Raw genomic sequence first — 23,091 nt, forward strand, 5'->3', positions numbered from 1 at the left:
ATTGGTCTTGTGAATTGGGAAAAACTTTTTAATGAAGACAACTGTGAACTGTTTCCATGAGGTTATGAAATTTGTGGGTAACCCATACAACCACTTCTTAGCTTGGTCTTTCAATGCAAAAGTGATAAACCTAAGCTTAACAGCATCATCAGAAAGATGTTGGATCTTAATTAGAACACATACCTCTTCAAATTCCCTTAGAAATAGGTATGCAACCTCAGTGGTCAACCCATGGAAGTGGGGCAACATAGTGATGTATTGAGATTTGAGTTCAAAATTATTAGCCTGGGCTTGTGGTAGAATTATGCAGGGAGGTTGGGCTGTTCTAGCAGGGTAGAACCTATCTTTCAGAGATTTAGGTGAAGGGTTTTGCTGTTGGTCTCCCATATTGAAGGGTTTTAAAGAGAGCAAACGTATAGGGTCACTACTTGTTGGATCTCTTCTTTCTAACTGATTCTTAGTATTACGTACCCACTTAACACTCATGCAACAAAAAAACTTCCCACAACTAAAGTAAGACAAGCACAAAAGAATGGATAGCAAAACTTTTTTATTTTTTTTTATTTTTTATTTTTTATTTTTTTTTGCTTTTTGAGAGCTTACTGGCAGGGATCCGGGGTTGCTCAGGTCAATTCCTGAGGTACTGCTACAGGGCGAAACCTGTCTTTATCATACTGTGAGGCATGGCGACCTCCACTGATACAACTATTATTGCAAGTTGTTCTTCTCAGGAATTCAATAAAAGAAAAGGAAAAATATAAAACAAAGCAAACAAAGCTCTCCGATTTACCAAAAGAAAGTGAAAAATAGCATGGAACTGTCTCCCCGGCAACGGCACCAAAAACTTGTTTTTGATTTAAAATGTAACCGCAAGCGTACGGATCAGTGTAGCTACGGGTCGAACACAGGGAGAGCAGCCACTTTATTTTTTATTTCTTTTAATAATGCGAAAGTGAACTGATTAATGGTTGTGATCTAATTCTAATTATCGTCCTAAACATATGCATCTAAAATAACGTCATAACCATTCGTCATCTAAGAATTTAAAGACGCAAGCCACACAATTAAAATTAGATAAATAAATAATTGAAAATAAATAACCCATGCAATTAAAAAAAATAATAGATAAATAAAGAAAAAAATGCTGAAATAAAAAAAAAGTAAAAAAAAATGAATAAAGCTAGAGAGAGACTTATAAGTAGGTTTCTCTACTTAGCCCGAGGGATGCATCATAATATGAGCTTCCCTACTTGACTAGAGAGTCACTCTTACAAGGGTTTCTCTACTTGGCTTTAGGAAAAGTGAGACAATTAAAATAAAAGCAATAAATTGATGGTTCTATGGCTAGGAGGGGCAAAGCCAACACATACACTAGCCATGAACCTTGGGGGAAAGGGAAAACAATAATGTAACGACTGAAAATAAAAATCCTAAATTAAGAAAGAAAGGGTAGTCAGAAAAGGGAATGAGAAGGGGGAGAGAAGACTACTGAAGGAACCTACTTATTTGAATCAATGCTTGAACTTGAAAAAAAAAATTGTTCCACGGCTCGTGATCTTGTCACCTAGATCTAAGCCTAGAACTATAACTTAAAAAATTACAACTCAATTGCATAAATCATAAACATAAAAGGGCTGAATAAAAATAAAAGAGTGCTTGCATTAATTGAAATAAAAAAAAAGCTATTACAAAAATGATTAAAGAAAAGATAAAGAAGAACTAAAACTAAAGAGAGAGCAAGAGAAAGAGAGAGCAACTAAAAAAAACTAGAAGAAGAATGAATTGTCTCCCCTCCTCTTACATGAGTTGTATTTATAGGGAATGGGGAGGTAGAGTAACAAATTTCTCTTTCCTAAAAGAGAGAAACCCACAATTGGTTGTGAGATCTTTTGAGACCAAAAGTGCTAAGGTGGAGGAGAGAGAAGAGAGAAATAAATTTTGAGAAATTTCCTATAATTTGTTTGCTTATTTTCTTTCCTTTTTTTTTTCTAATTTATTTCTCCTTTTTTTCTCCCTCCAAGGAACGATTTTCTTCTTGCTTTATGTGATTTGGACAATCTTTTGGTGGGTGATGATGTGGAGGAGAGAGAAGATTTGGACAATCTTTATTTCTCCCCTTTTTTTCTCTTTCCTTTTTTTTTTCTTCTCTTCTCCATGATTTTCTTTGCTTCTAATTTGATGTGGAAATCCCCTCCATGACCTTAGTGCTTTAAGTGAATGAAAAGCAGGAAATCTTCAACAAATTCTCTAAAAAAAACAACCATGAGATTCGAACTTGAGACCTCTTGGTGAGCAAGGGAATTTTGCACACCATAGCTCACCAACTACGCTAGGTAGTTATTGTTACCAAAAATAAATCTTCAATCACTTAAGGATATGGTCCATCGATCCTTGTTGGCATTTGGAGTATTCCTTGTACCTTTGAGGCAATTGCAAACGGGTTGGTTCTGCATATCGGTTCAATTTTGATCCATTATTCTTTTTCTGGCCCGAAAAGAATAATCATTTATATGGGTGACCAAACGAATGTGTACTTTCAATTGAATACATCCATATTGCTCAGAATTTCGTCCTCTTCGCAACCATGAAAAGAAATAGGACCTCTTTACGTGTAAAATTGGAGATATAGCACCCGATAATCCTTAAGGCCTTGAAAATATAAAACCTGCAAAAAGAGAGTAAAACCCAAGGTGGCACCATTCAAAATATGTAAAATGCATATTTTACTATCCTAGATTTCACACATAAATGTGCTCATCAATGCCTTACAGGAAAACTATGAATCTGGTTGGCTGCAAGTGGGTGTACCACATCAAACGGAAGGGAGATGGCTCCCTTGAGCGATATAAGGTCCATTTAGTTGCTAAAGGATTTCATCAACAACCTAGTCTTAACTACCATGAGACCTTTAGCCCTGTCATCAAACCTTCTACTATATGGACGGTCCTCTCCTTAGCCATATCTAACGGATGGGATGTTCGTCAACTTGATGTTCAGAATGCGTTCTTGTATGGTATTCTTTCTGAGGAAGTCTACATGGCTCAACCCCAGGGTTTTGAAGATGCCCTACATGCCCTAATCATATCTGTCGCCTCCACAAGTCCCTCTATGGGCTCAAACAGGCTCCTAGGGCTTTGTTTCATAGGTTATCTGAGTTCCTCACTCGCTCAGTTTTTTAGTCATCCCAAACCAACACATCACTGTTTATCTACATGCAAGGCTCTGTTGTCATATATGTCCTTGTCTACGTAGATGACATCTTGGTTACAGGGAACCAACCGACTCATGTTTAGACTCTCCTTCATCAGCTTGCTTTAGAATTCTCTATCAAGGATCTTGGTTGTCTTAGCCTTTTCCTTTGTATTGAAGCCCTATAATGGTCTGATAGTGTCCTCTCTCAACACCGGTACATAATTGATCTCCTACAGAGGGTTGGCATAACTGACTGTAAGCCAGTCACTACTCCCATGGCCACCACCTTTGTAGCATCTTTCACAGGGGGTGTCCTTCTTTCAGACCCTAGCAGGTATCGCTCCATTGTCGGTGCTCTCCAATACATCACCCTCACAAGGCCTGATGTGGCTTACTCAGTGAACCGTGCCTGTCAATTGATGTATGCCCCCTCCGAAGACCATTGGACACTAGTCAAATGGATTCTACGCTATCTCCAAGGTACCAAGGATCACAGGTTGTTCATCTCTAAATCTAGTTCCCTCCAATTACAAACATTCTCCGATGTTGACTGGGCTGGTGACAATACGAATCGCAAATCCATAGGAGGCTATGCCATCTATATGGGTCCTAATCTGATCTCATGGGCCTCTAAGAAGTAGAAGACAGTTGCACGCTCCTCCATCGAGTTTGAGTACAAAGCAGTGGTTGATGCCTGTGCCGAACTCACTTGGCTTCGCTCTCTTTGAGGAATTAGGGATCCCTGTTCCCATTGCACCCATTCTTTGGTGTGACAACATTAGGGCCACTTACCTTTCGATCAATCTGGTCTTTTATGCTTGTACCAAGCACATTGAAATTGACTTCCACTTTGTTCATGATAAAGTCTCCTCTAAGGACCTTCAAGTGCAATTCATTTCACCACATGACCAAATAGCCGATATCCTTATCAAAGCTCTCAGCTCTACACGGTTCTCCTTTCTACGGGACAAGCTGTAGATTCGACCTTTCAAATCCTCACCTTGAGGGGGGTGTATCAAATAGTTAACGTCCCCCTCGAACTCAACCTCTAGAGTCATACTCACACTCAACAACCTCTCCTACATTATAGGCATTTTCAGTGAGCATAAACTCTAGAGATTGACTTGCAGTCCAAGACTACCTCATGAGACATCAGAGTTGGAATAGGATTCTCACGTGTGATAATAGACTTTCAATCCATTACTCACATATGTTAACAGAGTCCTACCCTATTACTATTAGAGTTTGAGTCTCCCACATGTGATCATAGAGTTTGTCTATGACTCAATAACTGTAATCCCTATATAAGAGCACCATTGTACACTCATTAAAGTGAATGCCAACACACTACTTCAACACATAGAAAAGAAAGCCACATCTCGACAAACTGACAGGATATTGAGTATGATCACAGCATGTCCATGTCCTACCAGAGATAGCGAAAGGGCCAAAGTGAACAAACAAGAGCTTCCTACCCTTTCCTATGGTGCTGGTGTACATTAAGGGCTTCCTACCCTTTCCATCAATGAAAATAGTAGCCACAAAGAAGAATGCAGTCTTGATAACTCCAACAAGAACAGTTGCAGCAAGAAGAGTGTTGTTGTCCTGAATCCCAGCTTCTTTGAAGATCGTGGGGCAGTAATACAGGGTTGTCTCAATTCTCACAAGTTGTTGGAAGCATTGGAGTCCAAACCCAGTGATTAGCATTCGCGGAATTAAAGGAGAAGGGGCCAACAGTTCACGGCACACGGGTTTCTTTTCGTACTACTCTGAATTATAGATCCCATATGCTTGTTGTATCTCTGGCATTCTCTCCTCCACTTCTTTCTCATTTTTATTTGAGAAAGAGAGGGGTATTTTTGGGATAATGAAAACGGATTACATATTAATCTTTTACTCATAAGGGTTAAAGAGTCATTTCATAATATCACTTAACAGAGACTGACGGCAAGGGCTAAATGCAATTTGGCATTAAACAAGGGGTGTTCTTATAATACTAGCATTCTCTAGGGGGTGGCACTGTAAATTACCCTAAAGAAAAATAAAACCCAAAATCACAAATCTCTACCCCTAATAATCTTACAGTTAAGATTGCTAATAGAAAATTAGTCTAATCAATCAAGGTAACCTTGATGAGATCCTTAACACATAAAATTTCTAATCTAAAAAATAAAATAAAAAAATAAGGGGGAGAGAATCCAAAATCATTTCCAAGGGCATTTCTGATTTCCTTCCTTTGTCTTGAATTGCTTTGTAAAAATAAGGATAAAAGAATATTCGCCAATATCTTGCTGCACTAACTAAAAAAAAAAAAAAAAAAAAAAAAATCCAATTATAGAGTGTAACTTATAGAAATCATCTAAGTATGAAGTATGGCGCTTGTTTCATTCCTAAAATATAGAATTTTCTTCAAATCAACAATTTCTTAAAATAGAGGAAGTTAAACAAAGAAATTAGGGAGATATCACATTGAGCATTATTTCTCTCATATTGATAACCTCCCATTGATAAAGTTGGAAATATTATGTTTCCTTAAAAATAGGATTTAGTTTTACCCATCCATCCTCGTAGCATTATTTTTCCCCTTGGATTATCCCTTGTCTTATTTTTTAAGGTGATAGGGTAAATCTTTCATTTCACACAAGAACTATATTAAATGTTTCATTGAATGAATTTAAAAATTTTAAATATTATTTTTCTACCCTTGGATTAAGTAGAACATTATATAAATTTTAGAAATAAAATAAGGTGCAAAAAACGTAGGGTTACTAATCTATTGGGTGTCAAAAAGAAAATCCCATATTGTATAAACTCAAGATTGCAACATGTTGGTCACCGGTTCAAAGTTAGGAAACAACCTATTCTGTGAAGCAGGGGATTATGGTAAGTTTGTGTACACTTGTTCCTCCCAGATCTTGTAATAGCAAGAGCTTTGTTTACTAGGTTGCTCATTTTTCTTTTTTTTTGAGAGAAAATTACGTTTCTCTCCCTGGAAAACGCCGCCCATCATCTCGTCCGACTCATTTTTTCTATATCGGACAACAAGCTTTCTGGACAAATCCTTCGAGTTTATCGTCGCCGAAGCTAAGCCTTCTCAATTTGTCCAACAACCCGTTAAGCGGTCCGATTCTGCATCACTCTCTATAGAAGCTTATAATGGTAGCTTCGCCAGAAACCCCGGCCTCTGTAGCTCGATTATCAACTACTTCCGGCCTTGTTCGTCGGATTCCGGTAAAGTGGCGATCGGAACGATGATATCTTGGTTGGTAGTGGGAATAGCCGTATTGATTGTCTCAGTGGGTTGTTTTATTTTCCTAAGGAAGCAGCAGAAAGAGAATCAGGACCGTACATTGTCGAGAGATTCTTGGGCTGTGAAATCGTTTCATCTGATGAGCTTCAACGAACAGGATATACTGGATTCCATCAAACAGGAGAATCTGATGGGGAAAGGTGGGTCCGGTAATGTCTACAGAGCCGTTTTGGGTGATGGCAGAAAACTTGCAGTGAAACACATTTAGAATAACATGGAATCAGGCAAACGAAGAAGCTGCAGGAGCAGCGTGGCAACGCTGATGCGGTGGGTACGAGGAGTTTGAGACTGAGGTGGAAGTTACATGTTTGAATGATGAGGTCATTATTTAATGCGGTAGCTTTGGCTTGTGTAGCCGACACCTAGAGGACGAGGTTGTGGGGTTGAACCCTATCGTACGCATTGTGTGAATGTGTATGTGTGTTTTTTAATTGAGGATTGATATTTATGAAAATACATGAAGGAACTTGATATTAAGCCATAGTCCACGGGAGGAGAATGTAATTTCCTCTCATCAAGATTAAGTGGCCTGCCAAGTCTAACAAAGTTTTAAGGTTTCAAGATACTGGATACAATTTCAATTTATTCATCACTGAAACTTACTTTGTAAGCTAAAAATATTATGAAAAGAACTCAATACAACTTTTCACAATCATGTAGAAAATCCCTCATTTATTTTTAGAACTGCTTCCCTTCAAAGGTTTGTCCAAAATTCCAACCACTTGGTGCAACATTATCAGATTGCACCGTTTTACCATCACTAGTAGTCACTTGGAATGACAAGCTTTGTCCTAACAATTGTGTATTAGTTTGCCAGTCTTGGCCCCAATTTCGTGACATTTGTATCCAATCTGTGTTCGAACCCTTAATCTTCACATTTTTAATGTCTCCGGCACCGGCAACATTGTACAAGAACACCAATACCCAGTAAGGATTTCCCTTTATCTCGAACTTTAAGCCTCCGGTCCTGACGCACGGGACGCGCCGGTAAAGAACCGGAACAATGCCAGCCTTATACTGAGCGATCTTGATGAACATAGGCTGGGAGAGATCAAAGTGCTTCAATGGAGGGTTGCACCAGTTCCCATCAGGCTTGTCGTAATTTGGTGGGCAGAAGTTGGTGGCTGTTACATGGACTGTGCCATCAAGGCACCATTGTGATGTGGCCTTGTCACATTTGATTTCATAACAAGCGCCACAAGTGAGGCCGTCATTGAAGAGTGTTGTGCTTAGAGCTGTTGTCTCTAAGCCATATCCTTGCTGTATCAGATTGCCGTATCCACAAGCTCCTTCTGTTGCCAAAAACAATCAATAATGAGTTCTCTTTGTGTGTGCAAGATCCCATATCCATATTAAAGCTAAAATTTTATCCCGAAATAGGAAAAGTGAATCAAAGTTGGAGTCAAATTTTCTAATAAAATTACAGAAATTCCATAAAACAGAATTGAGTGCAAAATTACAAAATGACAGCTGGGCACACCACCAGGTAGGTTTTGTTTTGTTTTTGTTTTTTGTTTTTTTTTTTTTCAATGAAAATAAAAATAGAGAAGGGCTGCAACAAAATTCTAGAAAACATAAAAATAAAATTTTATGGAAAAAGAAGTAGGAAAAGTTACGTGGCCCTATGCCTAGACAAAGGGTGGGTGTAATGACGGATCCACCACCTCAAGAAAAACGAAAATCCTACCCCTATTGATGCTTTTGTATAGTCCCATTGGCCCTCATGCTGATTGAAATAGGAGCCATGCTACATTTTAGGAAAGCCTCTCCAAATTTTTTAGGGAAAATGATTTTTTTTTTTTTTTTTTTTTTTTGTGGGGGTGGGGGGGGGGGGAGAGGGGTGTGTCCTTGTTCCCAAACTTAGGGAGGCAAAATAACCAGTCCACTCCCATGAAATGGAAAATGATGTTTCTATAGATGCTTCCTCGTGCGATTCTTTTAGCCTTTGCACACAAGCAGATAAACCCACTTCCTTTGAAAAATGTTTTCCCAAAATTTTATTATTGGAATGATATGTTGGTACACTAAAGTACTAAACAGGTCATTGTAAGATTGGCAGAAATGCAAAACACATAAATATATTAAAGAAAGAACAACCCAATGCACAAGGCTCCTGCACTGCAAGGTCTAGGAGGGTAACTGTATGCATCCTTAATTCTTCATAAATATACAAAACACATAAATAATTAATCATTCTAAAAGATAGAAAGGAGCTCCAAGTCTCAAACTCAAGACTTACGCATGGTTTCTCCACCACTCATATCACCGTAGAATGTTGCATGTGCATTTTCCCACCCATCACTTTTGGTCACAAATGCATTCAAACCTACACTAATAATCAAGAAAGCCATTGCTATACCCCACAACCTAGGCCAACACCTGCCCATCCTTCCTCTGCCTCCTTCTCTCTCTCTTTACCTTAACCTTCATGCTTATGATATGATATGTATTTATAATACTTAGGATGCGGTAATTGGTTAAAAGTGCATTTATTTATTATTATAAAAAACAGAGTGTATTGTTATTAGGTCCATATCATCATTTATGTGTGAGTTTTGGGAAAGAAATCAATAAGATCCAAAATAACTTAAAATGACGATATATTGAGGGAAGCGAGAGGGAAATAAAGGAAAGACGAGTAACAGACCTTCAGGTATTGAGTCCCAAGTAAGAGATTTCATACACCAAATATTAGGGAGATTTTAAATCTTTTAACAACCTCATGCAGACTTTAGCTTAATGAATTTATTTTTGCCAGAAAGGTGGCACAACTGGTTTCACAAAACTTGGCAGAATGGGGTTAAACATCCCAACCCCTCTTCCCCCCCCCCCCCGCCTCCCCCCCCCCCCAAAAAAAAAAAAAAAAAAGGCGATTGTCGATCTTAAGTCACATATATAGTAGATGATAAGGAAAATTTCAACCATATATATAGGTTTGGTCTATCCTACGTTTGAAATGTGCCAATCAAATTCATATTTCTTTGGAATATATAATTAATTTGTATAATTCAATAATTAATGGGTCCTGGTAGTCTTAGGTTAATTTTAACCTAAATCTGTTTATGAATAGGAACAGGATTGTACATTCTCTTCATATGATTGTCGGACTGTGTACCTAGTATTGGAGATTTCAGGGCACAAGTGCGAGTGTACATTCAATGTGTATATTAACCCGGATCATACGCGAATTTCACATGTGTTATTGTCAGTTCAATTGAATCAGAATCTCGTTAGTAGTGTATAGCCGGTTCCTTGACTTGAGAGGTCATTCTTAATGTGGTTATACATTGCGAATTTTTGCACACTAGCAGTTGATGTCTCCTTGACTATTTATAGATATATTTGATTCATAGTGTTTGGTCATATCCTAATTAGGAGAATATCGAATAGAGATAGTGTTTGTAATTGATTAGAGATAATCCATATAAAATGGCATTTTGATAAATTGTTTGAATTATTATTATTATTTATCAGTCTTGGAAATGTTTTTACGAGTCTAATTGGAATTACAAAATCTCTAAAAAAATATTTTCTATGTACACTACAGGGGTTATAATAGTATACAAATGCCCTATAGTCTATAATCTGGTATTACGCTGTGGGGAATTGATGCATAATGAGCTACTTAAATTGGGAGTCGTTGTTTACACGAACTTGGTCGTGTACTTAATGATAAATATTATATTAAGAATAAGATAATTGATTGACACGTGGCATGCTAGGTGGGATCTCAATGAAATCTACCCCTTTATGGTTGGAGAATTCATTTATGATTGTGAATCCAAGATATTGAAAAATCATGCCTTTCACAAAAAAATATTTATGATATTGTGAATCCAAGATATAGATCACAAAGAAAAAAAAAATCTTAATTATGATTAAATATGATTTGATCATTAAGATTGTGATTGGCCCATAGTAGAAGGCCGAGTCATGATTGGATTTCAATATTGATTGCGCGTCTATAATAGTAAGTTGTCAACCAATTAATGACACATTATCAAATTCCTGCCAGCATTCATTCTACCATTCTCTTCTCTTCTCCAAAAGGCTGTGTTTGGTAGCCAAGAGAAAAATAGAAAAGAAAAGTAGTAAGTACAAAAATTGTAGTGTTTTTCTTAGTTCAAGAAATTTTCTTTGTGCTTAGCATGTCCTGAACAAAGAGAAGACTTTTTTTTTGAATTTCAAAATTCATCTTTGGGAATGGTGAAGTTTTTTTCTGCTAAAAAAAAAAAAAAAAAAAAGAAAACATGAGAAAATACAGAAACTTTTCTTTTATTCTCTTCTAATGATACCCAAATAGTATACTTTTTCTAGTTTCTTACTATTTCATTTCTTTTCTATTCTGGATTATTTTTTCGTTTCATTTCTTTTCTTCTCTTGGCTGCCAAACACAGCCTTAAAAGCTCTCTTGAACTTGAGTGTGAGTGGTGGCGTGTGGTTAAAGTTGGTGGAAACATGATGCTATCGCAGTGGTGCGAATCAGTGCGAACTGTTAAGACTGCGTGGAGGGTTTACATTTATAAGTTTTAACTAGTTGTTAATTTCTATGAACGACCATTTTCACTTTGGAAACGAACCTGATCACCCTATCTAGGTTAGTAATAGGAATTACTATCGAACTAAACGTTGATCTATTTATTTTAGGCCCTGATTCTAATTTTGGTCTGTTTGTTTAGCTCCTAGCTTGGACATGTTAACTATTTTTTACGCTATTTTTCCTTTTTTGTACTTTTTGGATTAATTGAAAATTGTACATGTGGATAGATAACGTTGAACACTTCTTTCCCCCACCGTAGATTGCACTCAGCCCCTATTATCATAACCTTCTTTTTCTCCCCATTGCCCTTTCTGACATCCTCTCCACGACAGATATGGCAAAGGGATGGAAAACCAGATTCCTATGTTGAAGGAGACAATTTATGGTTAAGAAATTTGTGCAACTCTGTTGATGTACGATGTCTTGTATTCCATCGCAATTTAATTCAAGAAGTACTTGTGCAACCCTCCTTGACAGAACGGCCATCCTGTTTGTCGATAAGCTAGCCATGGGGGTTGCAAGGGGGTAGAGGCCCCCTGCATAGTGGGGGTGTAGGGACCGCAACGCCCCACTCAAATTTTTTATTTGAGGGTAGTTTTTTAATTTTCGGTGATAGTGTTTTTTGCTATGTATTTGTAGCGAGAGTTACTTTCTCTGTAAGCAAGTCTGAAATGTGTGAGGATGAGCATTGTAACCCTATTCTCCATCGATAGTGAAGTAGAATCTCATCTCACTGAGGACATAGACAATTTCACCGAACCTCGTAAACCTGTGTGCATTATTTGTTATTATTTTTCTATTACCTTCTTTATTGCTTTTAGGGTTGCATTTCTACAACATCTTCAAATGAACAACTTAATTTTACGAAGCAACTTAACTTAAGACCCCTACGAACACTAGGATAGCCTAGTGGTGGTAGCTTCGGCTTGTGGAGCTGGCACCTAGGGGAGGAGGACGTGGGATCGAACCTTATTGTATGCATTGTGTAAGTGTGTGTGTGTGTTTTTTTTTATTTATTCTATATCCACCTGTGGGTTGCCCAGATGGTTAAGGCGAACTAGAGATTGTGTGGATTAGGCGCACGATCTCAGGTCCGATTCCTCATCTGTGCATTTGTGATTTAAGTGGAGATCATGGCGGTGGGTTGCTGTGCTAGTCTCCCCGAGGATTAGTTGAAGTACACGTAAGCTGTCCTGGACACCTTGGTTAACCTAAAAAAAAAAAAAAAAAAAAAAACCCCAGAGAAGGGTCTTTTGAGTAAGAAGAGGTCCCCATGTGAGTTTGGTACGTGGAAAAATGGCTTCCAAATACCAGTCAATTAATAAGGCTCCAATTCCAAAACCTTGAGGGGTTAAGATTTTCCTTAGGCCTAAATATGGAGCTACCGGGGAGGGATGGTAACGAAGCATCCGAAATGATATTACTAATTTTCCACTGAATTCCAAGAGACAGAATGTCTGGAGTCTTGACCTTTAACTAGATTCCTCCAAGCCATGGCCAGAAGCAATTAGATTTACAGGAAAGCATCCAAAAAGAGTCTAGGGAAGTACTTAAGGATCTGAACCCGAATAGCAGAGTCATTCTGTAAAATAGGCCATCTTTGTTGAGGCTGGATCATGTTCACCTACAAGATTATTTTTGCATGTCTTTGGTCATGACATTTGGAAGTAATTAAATGCAGAGACATTCATTCAGTGGATTCTAAAATCCAGGACCAAGAGTATATGAAAAGAATCTTGTACATAAACCTGATCTTGTCTAGCTCATCTTTGTCAGGTTAAAAGACAGATTGAAACTTCTCAAACCCAAAACCCCAAGACCCCCAAGATTTTTCGTTAAACATAAAATTAAGAACATAGACATGACATAAAATGAGATATAGGTAATCAAAACTTCGATTAAAATCTCGTTCCCAGCAGCAGATGAAGCAAAGTCCTTCCATCATTGAAGCTTGGATTGAACTCTTTCAATGCTGCTGGCAAAGAGGATTCTCGATCAATAAGTTTTTCTATATTTTCTTTTCCTTTCACTTTACTTTTCATTTACCAGTATTGAAAATTTTATTCACTTCACTTATACCCAATTGAAGCCTAAGCAATACCAAGGGAGAGGAAAAGTAAAATGGTAATGTAGAGGATGGACCGAATCATATAACAAGAGATATTAGAATAATGGAGTATGAGACATATTAAGCATATCATTTCCCATTTTAATTGACCAGATTTCTCTTACAAGAAGGCAGCACTACATGAAGTGAATGTATTTCATTGATAAAGTAACTATTGAATTACACACAATTGAATTACACACACACACACACATATATATATATATATATACACATGATAGGCAAGAAGCCAATAACTAAATCAAGACTCAAACTGACAGGTTTGTTATAAGGCAGTTATGCTGAGGTGGCACATCCCTATCAGCCCCCCTCAAGCGAATCGGGGGAGAACCCACCATGAGCTTGCCTTGTAGAGTTTGGAAGTGCAAACGTGACATACCTTTTGTTGAGGATATCAACCACCTGATTGGTGATGCAAACATATCGAACAGCCAATTGACGATGCGCAACTATTTTTCTAACGAAATGAAAATCGATCTCAATGTGTTTTGTTCGAGAGTGAAAGACGGGATTGGCCGAGAGATACATGGCCCCAATGTTATCACACCAGATTAGAGGAGATTGAGCAAGATAGACCCCTGGCTCTTGAAGTAAAGAACAGACCCAAATAAGTTTAGTTGCCACTGCTCGATACGCAGCTTTGGTGGACGAACACAACATAGTCCACTTCTTGCGGGAAGACCAACAGATCATATGTGACCCAACAAATGCCCCATAGCATGTGGTAGATCACCGGTCATCAAGACACCTCGCCTGGGGGTGTCATTTGATCAGGATGGGCCGGTCTCGGTCGGGCTTACCCGGGCTTGACCAAGTTCTAGGGCTGCACCGTGAGTGTCTGTTTAGCTAAATAAGCTTAGTTAGGGAGGACATGGTACGGTTTATAATCGGCTGATTGGTCTTGGGCTATAATCAGGCTACCATAAACGGGCCTTAACTGGGCCTTAATCGGGCTACGGACTTGTTTATTCTTTAATGGACATTAAACGGGTTCTTAACGAGCCTTCTTAACTTGTATGCAATAGTCGAAGTACTCAAGTTGACAAGCATATTCCATTGAAAGCACAGTTTGACCTCAAGTACACTGTGCAAACCTAACATTAATTCACCACCACAATTACATAAAATTCATTTTTAAACTCAATTATGTATTTTTAAGGACGCTTGTTTATCAATCAATTTCTTGTTCATCTTTAAAATTGAAGCAAATCCACTTGGAATTTTCCTTTACTCTAATTTTATTGGTGGTAAAATGGGAATTTCAAATAGTATTAAAGGGATTGGGCTAGGTTGGGCTTAAAAGAGTCGGTTCAGCTCGGGCTCATACATGTGTCGGGCTAGTCGGGCGCCCATTGGGCTAAGTGGCTGCACCGTGTACCACTTGGCTTATAAATGTGTCGGGCTAGTCCAAGTCGGACCTTAAACATGTCGGGCTAGTTGACACCCCTAACCTAGCCCAATTGACATCTGAATAGGCAGTAAGTGTATTAGCAGATTTCAAGCGAAATAACAAGCCATCACCAAGAAAGTGCTTGAGTATCGTAATATCCTTTTGACAGCAAACCAATGAGTATTAGCGGGGCGATCCATGAATTAGGATACCTTGCTTACATCAAAACTGATATCAGGCCCCGTTACCATGGGATATTGAAGAGCCGCCATGACCCGTCGATACTCAGCACCATCAGGTAGGTAGTGAGGGGAGAACCCGGAGAGATTGGTTTGGAAATAGGTTGAGCACCAATCGTGTTGGAGGTCTGAATAAGATCAGATGTATACTTTCTTTAACTAAGAAAGAGGCCATCAGATATGTTGGACATATCAATTCCAGGAAAGAAACTCAAGGGGCCCAAGTCTTTTAGTGCAAATGTTGAAGATAGAGCCTTTATAAGAGCTGCATAGCATTTATGGAGTTCCCTGTGATCAAATCATCCACGTAGATTAGAAAATAAAGAACAACTGAGGCCTTGGGGTACATAAACAATGGAGTATCAGTTCTCGTAGAAAGATAAACCATAACTCAGAAGGAAAGTACTCAACCGTGTGTGCCACACCTGTGAGGTTTCCAAAAGACTATACAAGGATTTATGAACAACACATACATGATCCGATTTAGACGACTAGATGAACCCTGGCGGTTAAGACATATAAACTGTTTCATTGAGCGTTCCATGAAGAAATGTATTTTGAATGTCAAGTTGTCACAATGGAAAACCATTTGTAATAGAAAGAAAAAGAATAACTTGTATTTTAGTAGATTTGATCACTGGACTAAAGGTGTCACTGAAATCGAAGTTGGGTTGTTGATGGTAGCCCTTGGCCACTAATCATGCCTTGTAGCGCTCAACAGTTCCATCAGATCGTCTTTTTACCCAAATCACCCACTTGCAGCCGACTATTTTTTGAGAGGAAGTGGGTGGTAACAAGGACCAAGTCCTATTGTGAAGAAGGGCATTAAATTCCTCTTGCAAAGCTGTTCACCATGGTGCCAGCTTAACTGCTTGAGAGTAGCAAGTTGGCTCAACACAGTCGGGAAGAAGATTTTTGGTTGCCACTAAGTTCAATCTTTCTGGAGGAGGAGGTAAGGTACCAGTCCGTGATCTAGTTGTTGTGCGATGAGGACAAGCCATTACTGTTTCAACAGTAACTGGTAAATCGGTAATGTAATTGGTGAAGTATCAGAATAAAGAACTAAGACAAGTGGAGGAGCTGAAATGGGTTCCAAAGGATGAGTGGATGGGTCCATGTTATGAGGTTCCTCAAATGGTGGTGATGAGGCAAAATATGTCCCCTTCCTCAGCACGGCTAAAGTGTGTATGCAAACCTGACCAGGACTGACCCACTACCTCGGCCCTCCATCAGGCCATGCTACCACCTCGGCCTCCATCAGGCCGTGCTGCTACCTCGACCTCCATCAGGCCGTGCTGCCTCCTCAGCCTCCATCAGGCCGTGCGGCCACCTCGGCCTCCATCAGGCCGTGTTGCCTCCTCGGCATCCATTAGGTTGTGCTGCCTCTTTGGCCTCCATCAGGCCATACTGCCACCTCGGCCTCCATCAGGCCGTACTGCTACCTCGGCCCGACGTCAACAACAAGGTTTCTAGGGACGTGCTTTCGTCCACCCTTACATTTAAGAGACTTAATCCCTATTCAGAAGGACAGGACTCTATCCACTACACGTCACCATAGATGTCTATCCCTCTCACGATTGGCCTTTCCGAGATAGGAGGAGAATATTCCCCTAGAATATACCCCCAAGACTTAGTGTCACACCCCGTTCACACTGAATCGGAGCGGTGACCGAGTTAACACCGGTTAACCCAAACCTTCCAGGATCATCAGATACTGTATTCCATCAGCAGCCTATAAATACCAAGGTAAGCCTCCATCAGGGAGAAGTGATCACTCACTTCTCTTACTGGAAAAGCTCCCTTGAGCATCTGTTGTGGAAAGATTTGACTTAGGCATCGGAGAGTCCCCTGTCGGGTTAGCCCGGCTCTCCCCTATCATCTCTTCTGTGTAGGTCAGCTGGAGTACCAGGAACTGCAAGGAAGATCATATGGTCAATTTTTGTCGCATCAGATTGGCACCATCTGTGGAAAATTGTTACAAAAAGTCACCTTGGACTAATGCAATTAAGGAGTGAGAAGGTCGTTTCTTCAATGACAACACGAGCAAGATCCACTCGCGAAGTACCACTTGGACGTCCCCATTCACTACCAATGGCAGAGTAGAAAAATGTCCCAGCAGAGACCCCTCCACGTGGATCCAAGCAAACCAGAACTGATGCGCAAGTTGCCCAGGGAGAGGGGGATTAGCACGAGCAAAACCCTCAGCTATCTCGCCATGTCCTATCATCCCGGGTAACTCACCCAAATATGGAAGAGCAGATGCAGAGTTTGCAGTTACAGGTATTAGCTACAAACGCATTGGTGCAGGACTTCATATGTCAGTTTGGTTAGGCACTTCCAGTACCACGCACTAGTTCAGCTCAGCCGCCTAGGCTTGTTCCGAGCAGACATCTCAACGACGAATCTCCTGACAATAGTGTCACCCCTCAATCAACAACAAGAAGGGGGTCGGCCAAAACTTCACACACCGTTCATTCGGTACCACCCCGCTCTCTTACTGAGGGGCGCAGGCAAGGTCCCGTCCCTACCTAGAACGGGAGAGCCCGTCATTCCGTGCATCACTGGAGCCCAGAGACACATGATACTCATAGATCCCCACCTCGGGTAGGAAGATGCCAACTGTCACCTTAAAGACTCAGTAGAGGGGCGCGCCCGCATAGAGAAGAATGCGAAAACTACCAGAGGCCAGCTCGGTAAGACTGACCCCACACGGGTCAGGGCTTGCCCATCAGGCCGACTAGAGGCATACCACGGCAAGGTCAGGATCATCTTGGTGGTCACCAAGGTCGAGGAAGAAGCCCCAGAAGAGGCAAAGGGGCATGCCGATCCCTGGATCGTCGAGCCGAGGAGAGAAGAGATGACTTAAAGAGCCGCATCCAGCGACTCACTAAGAGAATAGAATGAATGCAGAGGTAAGGGCACCCGGCCGACATAACTGTAACTCCGACCCATAATGCACTATCTGACGAACTGATAGATGTCGAGCTACCCTCAAATTTCATGATACCTGTCTTCAATGGATATAATGGCACCACAGATCCCTATGATCATCTGCTATACTATAGCTCGGCCATGACGATTCATGGTAGGTCAGACGCCATTCTCTATCAAGCTTTCGTGGCCTCATTAAAAGGAGCTGCGCTGGTGTGGATGTCGAACTTACGGCCATAATCCATCCACAACTATGAAGAGCTGACGAGAGCGTTCCTCACACGTTTCCAAGCAAGTATAAAGTAGAAGCAGACTACGCAAAATGTGATGAACATGAGGCAGGGAGTGAGGGAGACTATAAGGGAGTTCCTTGCCCGATTCACCAAGGCGACACTGGAGGTAAAAAACCTATCGGAAGGAGTGGCATATAGCACATTGTGCAATGAGATAATACACTCTGATCTGGTTTAGTTGTGGCCCTCGACTTACCATAAACGATGCCCGAACTGTTGAGACAGTGCAATCAATACACCAACATGGAGGAAGTTCTAACCGCCCGAGGAATAGCTGACAGGGGTGATCAGGCGGAGAAGGAGAAGAAAAAGGACTCTGAGACCTAGGGACGACTCTTGCGAGCTGAAGAAAAATAGAATAGATCGACCTCTTGACACAACTGAACTTGAGCGATATGAACTTGATCGTTCCCCAACAAACCTACTCTTAGAGATCCAAAATCAGAAGTACTTTTGTTGGCCCAGGCCAATGATAGCTAAACCAAAGGAGAGGGACCCCAATCGGTATTGTCGATACCACCGAGACCATGGACATAACACTGAAGACTGCAAGTCTCTGAAAAGGGAAATTGATGAGCTCATCAAGGCTGGACACCTTAACTAGTATTTGAAGTAGAAATATGGTGGGAACTGGCCCGAGCCAAGATAGGGCCGAGTCCTCCAAGGACCCAGCCATAGACCGAGCTGACACTTACGACAACCAACCCGTGGGTCTAGCCATCCTAACAATCATGGCCGGACCCACGGTAGAACCAGTCAGAAAAGCCAAAGCACACGCGCGGTTTGTATGCATCACAGAACAACCTGTCAAAGTCCTCAAAACGGATCCACCCATTACGTTCTCTGACAAAGATCTGGAAGAATTAAACTGGCCTCACAACAACGCTATCAGGATTCAATTAGTGGTGGCCAATCACCCCTTCCACAGGGTCCTAGTGGACACAAGAGCCTCCGTTGACGTTATGTCATACGAAGCCTTCATAAAACTGGGGCTTGGCACTGGGGCCTTAAAACCAGCCCCAGGAGCCTTGTACGGATTTTCAGGCATGCCAGCAGAGCTAGAGGGAGTTGTTGACTTGCCTATAACCATCGGACAAGGAGCTCAAACAGCCACAACTATAGTCTCTTTTATGGTCACCAAGATTGCCTTACCTTATAATGTAATCCTTGGCCGACCTAGTCTCAATGGTCATGGGGCGATTGTGTCCACTAAGCACATGAAGGTCAAATTCTCAACCAGCAATGGAATCGGGGAATGCAAGTCCAGCCAGAAGGAATCTCGGGAATGCTATGCCAACTTCGTAAAATCTATCAAGAAACCATGCTCGGGCCTAGCATGTATGGTAGAAATTGTTGATTGTCGAGATGAAAGCCTCCTAACTCGAGCCGAGCCAGTTGAACAGCTACTTACTGTCCCAATCACTGAGGCCGAACCGTCAAGAACAATTCAGCTTGGAGTGCTGCTGAGCTCCCAACACCGTGAAGAAATTTTGAACTTCCTCGGCGAGAAATCTGATATTTTCGCATGGAAAGCTGAACTATTCTTGACAGTTAACCCTAACTTCAAGCCTGGCTAGCAGAAGCGCAGGAACTTCATGACTGAGAGGAACACCATCATCAATGAGGAGGTTGAAAAACTCCTAGCAGCGGGGTTTGTGAGGGAAGTAAAGTACTCGACCTGGTTAGCCAATGTGGTCATGATTCCGAAGTCTAATGGGAAGTGGAGGATATGCATAGACTACACTGACTTGAACAAGGCTTGTCCCAAAGACTGCTACCCTTTACCCTGGATTAACTCCCTCATAGACTCGACTGCAGGCCACGAGATGCTGACCTTCATGGATGCATATTTCGGCTACAACCAGATAAAGATGAAGGTGGAAGATGAGGAGAAAACTTCTTTCCTCACCACTTAGGGCAACTACTACTACACTGCAATGCCTTTTGGCCTACAGAATGCTGGAGCCACTTACCAGAGGATGGTGAATACGATGTTTCGAAGCCAGATTGGACGAAATATGGAAGTTTATGTTGATGATATGCTGGTCAAGAGCAAGAAAGGCACTGATCATGTGCTAGATCTGAAGGAGGCTTTCGATGTCTTGCGACAGAACCAGATGAGACTAAATCCAACCAAGTGTGCATTTGGAGTAACCTCTGGGAAATTCTTGGGTTTTCTAGTGTCGCAAGGGGGGATAGAGGAAAACCCCTCAAAAATTGAGGCCATTCATGAGATGCGTCCACCAAGAAACATTTGCGAAGTGCTGAAACTGACAGGGTGCCTGGCCGCACATAACAGGTTCTTGTCCCAAGCTGGGGATAGGTGCCTTCCGTTCTTCAAGCTACTAAAATGAGGAAAAGGACAACAACAATCTTTGGATAGAGGAATGCGAAGCAACTTTTGATGAAATCAAGGCCTGCCTAACCCGACCCCCTCTGCTAAGCCAGCCAGAGCCCGGAGAGGAGCTACAACTTTACCTCACACCTTCGCGGTAGCCGTTAGTGCAGTCCTCATAAGAGCAGAGGCAAAGACCTAGAGACCCATCTACTATGTGAGTCATGTGCTCCTGGGAGCGGAGACAAGATACCGAAAGATTGAGAAGCTTGCACTGGCGCTGGTCATGACAACCAGGAAGTTGAGGCCCTACTTCCAAGCACACGCCATTGCTGTACTAACTGATCAACTGCTGAGAAAGTCACTTCACAGCCCCAGCATAGCAGGACGTATGGTAAGTTGGGTTGTTAAGCTACGTGAGCACAACATTGAATTCCGACCAAGAAGCACAATCAAGGGCCAAGCGCTGGCTGACTTAGTGGTAGAATGTACACAAACTGAAGAAGCGGCAGAACCTGAGGTCGAGCTGAACAGAAAGTGGGAGCTCTTTGTTGATGGATCCAGCACCATAGCGAGGAGTGGCGTAGGACTTGTGCTGAAAAGCCCTGAGGAATTCATGATACATTACGCCCTTAGATTTGCATTCCCCGCAACAAATAACGAAGTAGAGTATGAAGCTCTGATTGCGGCAATCAAACTGGCAAAGGCGGTAATGACAGACGACTTGGTTGCACATAGTGACACCCAACTAATCGTGAACCAAGTCAATGGCCGATACGAGGCCAAAGAAGAAAGAATGGCTAAGTATTTGAAAGAAGTACGTCGCCTGGTGACCAGTTTTAGCACGTTCACAATGGTACAGATCCCGCGGCAGGAAAATGCAATGGCAGATGCCCTCTCCAAATTAGCTACAGTCGAACTCGCTGACTGTGCAAGCTCGATATATTTTGAAATACTAGATCAACCTACCTATGAGCAAGAATTGTTGTGCAGCAATACGTAAAGAGCCAAGCCGAGCTAGATGGATCCCATCGTGGACTATTTACGTGGTGGACATCTCCCAGGAGATCAAATAGAAGCAAGTGCAATCAAAAGGAGAGCAGCCAAATACACCCTCCAGGGTGGACTACTTTACGAAAGGGCAATATCTTGGCCCCTACTGAAGTGCCTACCCCCGCACCGAGCTGAAGAGACGCTTCGCAAAGTCCATAAAGGAATTTATGGGGGACACATTGGGGGTAGGGCACTGGCCTACAAGGTGCTACGCCAAGGGTTCTACTGGCCAAACATACAAAGAGATGCAATGAAGTTCGTCCGGCAGTGCTTTAAGTGTCAGGTACACGCCCCAATACCACACATCCCCGCTACAGAACTTAGTTCAGTGATCTGCCCGATCCCGTTCGTAATGTAATGGATATTCTATGACAGTTCAAGAAAGGAAAAGGGGGAGTTCAATTCTTGATTCTCGCTATTGATTATGTCACTAAATGGGTGGAGGCACGTCCCCTAGCTAGAATCACTGAGCAGGCAATAGAGAAGTTCGTTAGGGACGACGTCATATTTAGCTATGGTGTCCCAAAGGTGTTGGTCACGGATAATGGTCGACAATTCGACAATCAAAAATTCAGGCTCTTCTGCAGTAACTTTAATATTGATTTTTGAAACACTGCTGTAGCACACCTGCTATCGAACGGTCAGGAAAAAAAAGCCAACCATATACTTCTAGGTGGAATAAAGAAAAGGTTGGACTGGGAGAAGAAGAACTGGGCAGATCAGCTACTCAGTGTGCTTTGGGCGTATCGCACTTCAGCTCAGACCCCCATAGGAGAGACACCATTCTGGTTGGCATACGGGACTGAAACATTAACCCCTGTGGAGATAACCCAAGCCTTGTTTCGATCAGCAGTGTTTGAAGCCTCACAGAACGAAGCCAGGCTCCAAGCAAACGTCGACTTCATAGACGAAGTTTGGGAAGAAGCATTTGTACGAAATGAAACCTACAAGCAGAAAATCTGGCAGTATCACAACTGAAGGGTCAAACCATGGGGATTCGTAGTTGGGGACTTGGTCCTCAGGAAAGCAGCAGCGGCGGACCCAAGAAGTGAAGGCAAGCTCAGCACGAATTGGGAAGGCCCTTACATAGTCTCTAAAGTGGTGCACCCTGGTATATACCACTTGCAGACTCAGGGGGGTACAACTATACCAAGGGCATGGAATGTTGAAAATCTTAAAAATTTTTACCAGTAGACAGTTTTATCAGTAGATTGCATTGAAATCCCATAGATTGGGTGTTAGTCTTGTAGATTTTATACTTTCAGCACCTTAGCTTCCATATCTCAGCTATTCAATTTTTATTACGGAGCAGATTAGATTCTATTTCGAAGCAATGTATTTCTCCCAAGTGCATACCACACATTAATATACTATGAAGCTTCTCTCAAATATCTGACTCTTCAAAGACCGAGCTCCAACTCGGCAGCAACGAAGACCGAGCCCCAACTCGGAAGCAACTAAGACCGAGCTAAAGCTCGACACCACAAGATCAGACCCTAGTTTGGCAACTTAAAGACCTTAACCAATAAGGCACAAAGATCGGGCTCTAGCTCGATAGCATCTAAGATCGATCTCTAGCTCGGCACCACAAGACCAGACCCTAGTTTGGTAACTCAAAGCCCTTATGAACTAAGGCATACAACACCGAGCACGGCTCAACACCTAAAGCCCTTATGAACT

General features: G+C 41.5%; 1 protein-coding gene across 1 annotated transcript; it reads right to left on the reverse strand.

Moving 5' to 3' along the window:
• Window positions 1–7,180: 7,180 nt before the first annotated feature.
• On the reverse strand, window positions 7,181–15,800 carry LOC122068891 (expansin-A4-like). The gene is made up of 4 exons (XM_042632803.1): window positions 15,652–15,800; window positions 14,960–15,087; window positions 8,742–8,828; window positions 7,181–7,794 (listed from the first exon to the last, which is right to left on the reverse strand). Exons 1-4 carry the CDS (start codon window positions 15,798–15,800, stop codon window positions 7,181–7,183), a joined length of 978 nt encoding a protein of 325 aa, XP_042488737.1.
• Between the last annotated feature and the right edge of the window lie 7,291 nt (window positions 15,801–23,091).

Source organism: Macadamia integrifolia, unplaced genomic scaffold (genome assembly GCF_013358625.1).
Source record: "Macadamia integrifolia cultivar HAES 741 unplaced genomic scaffold, SCU_Mint_v3 scaffold478, whole genome shotgun sequence".
Taxonomy (NCBI): Eukaryota; Viridiplantae; Streptophyta; class Magnoliopsida; order Proteales; family Proteaceae; genus Macadamia; species Macadamia integrifolia.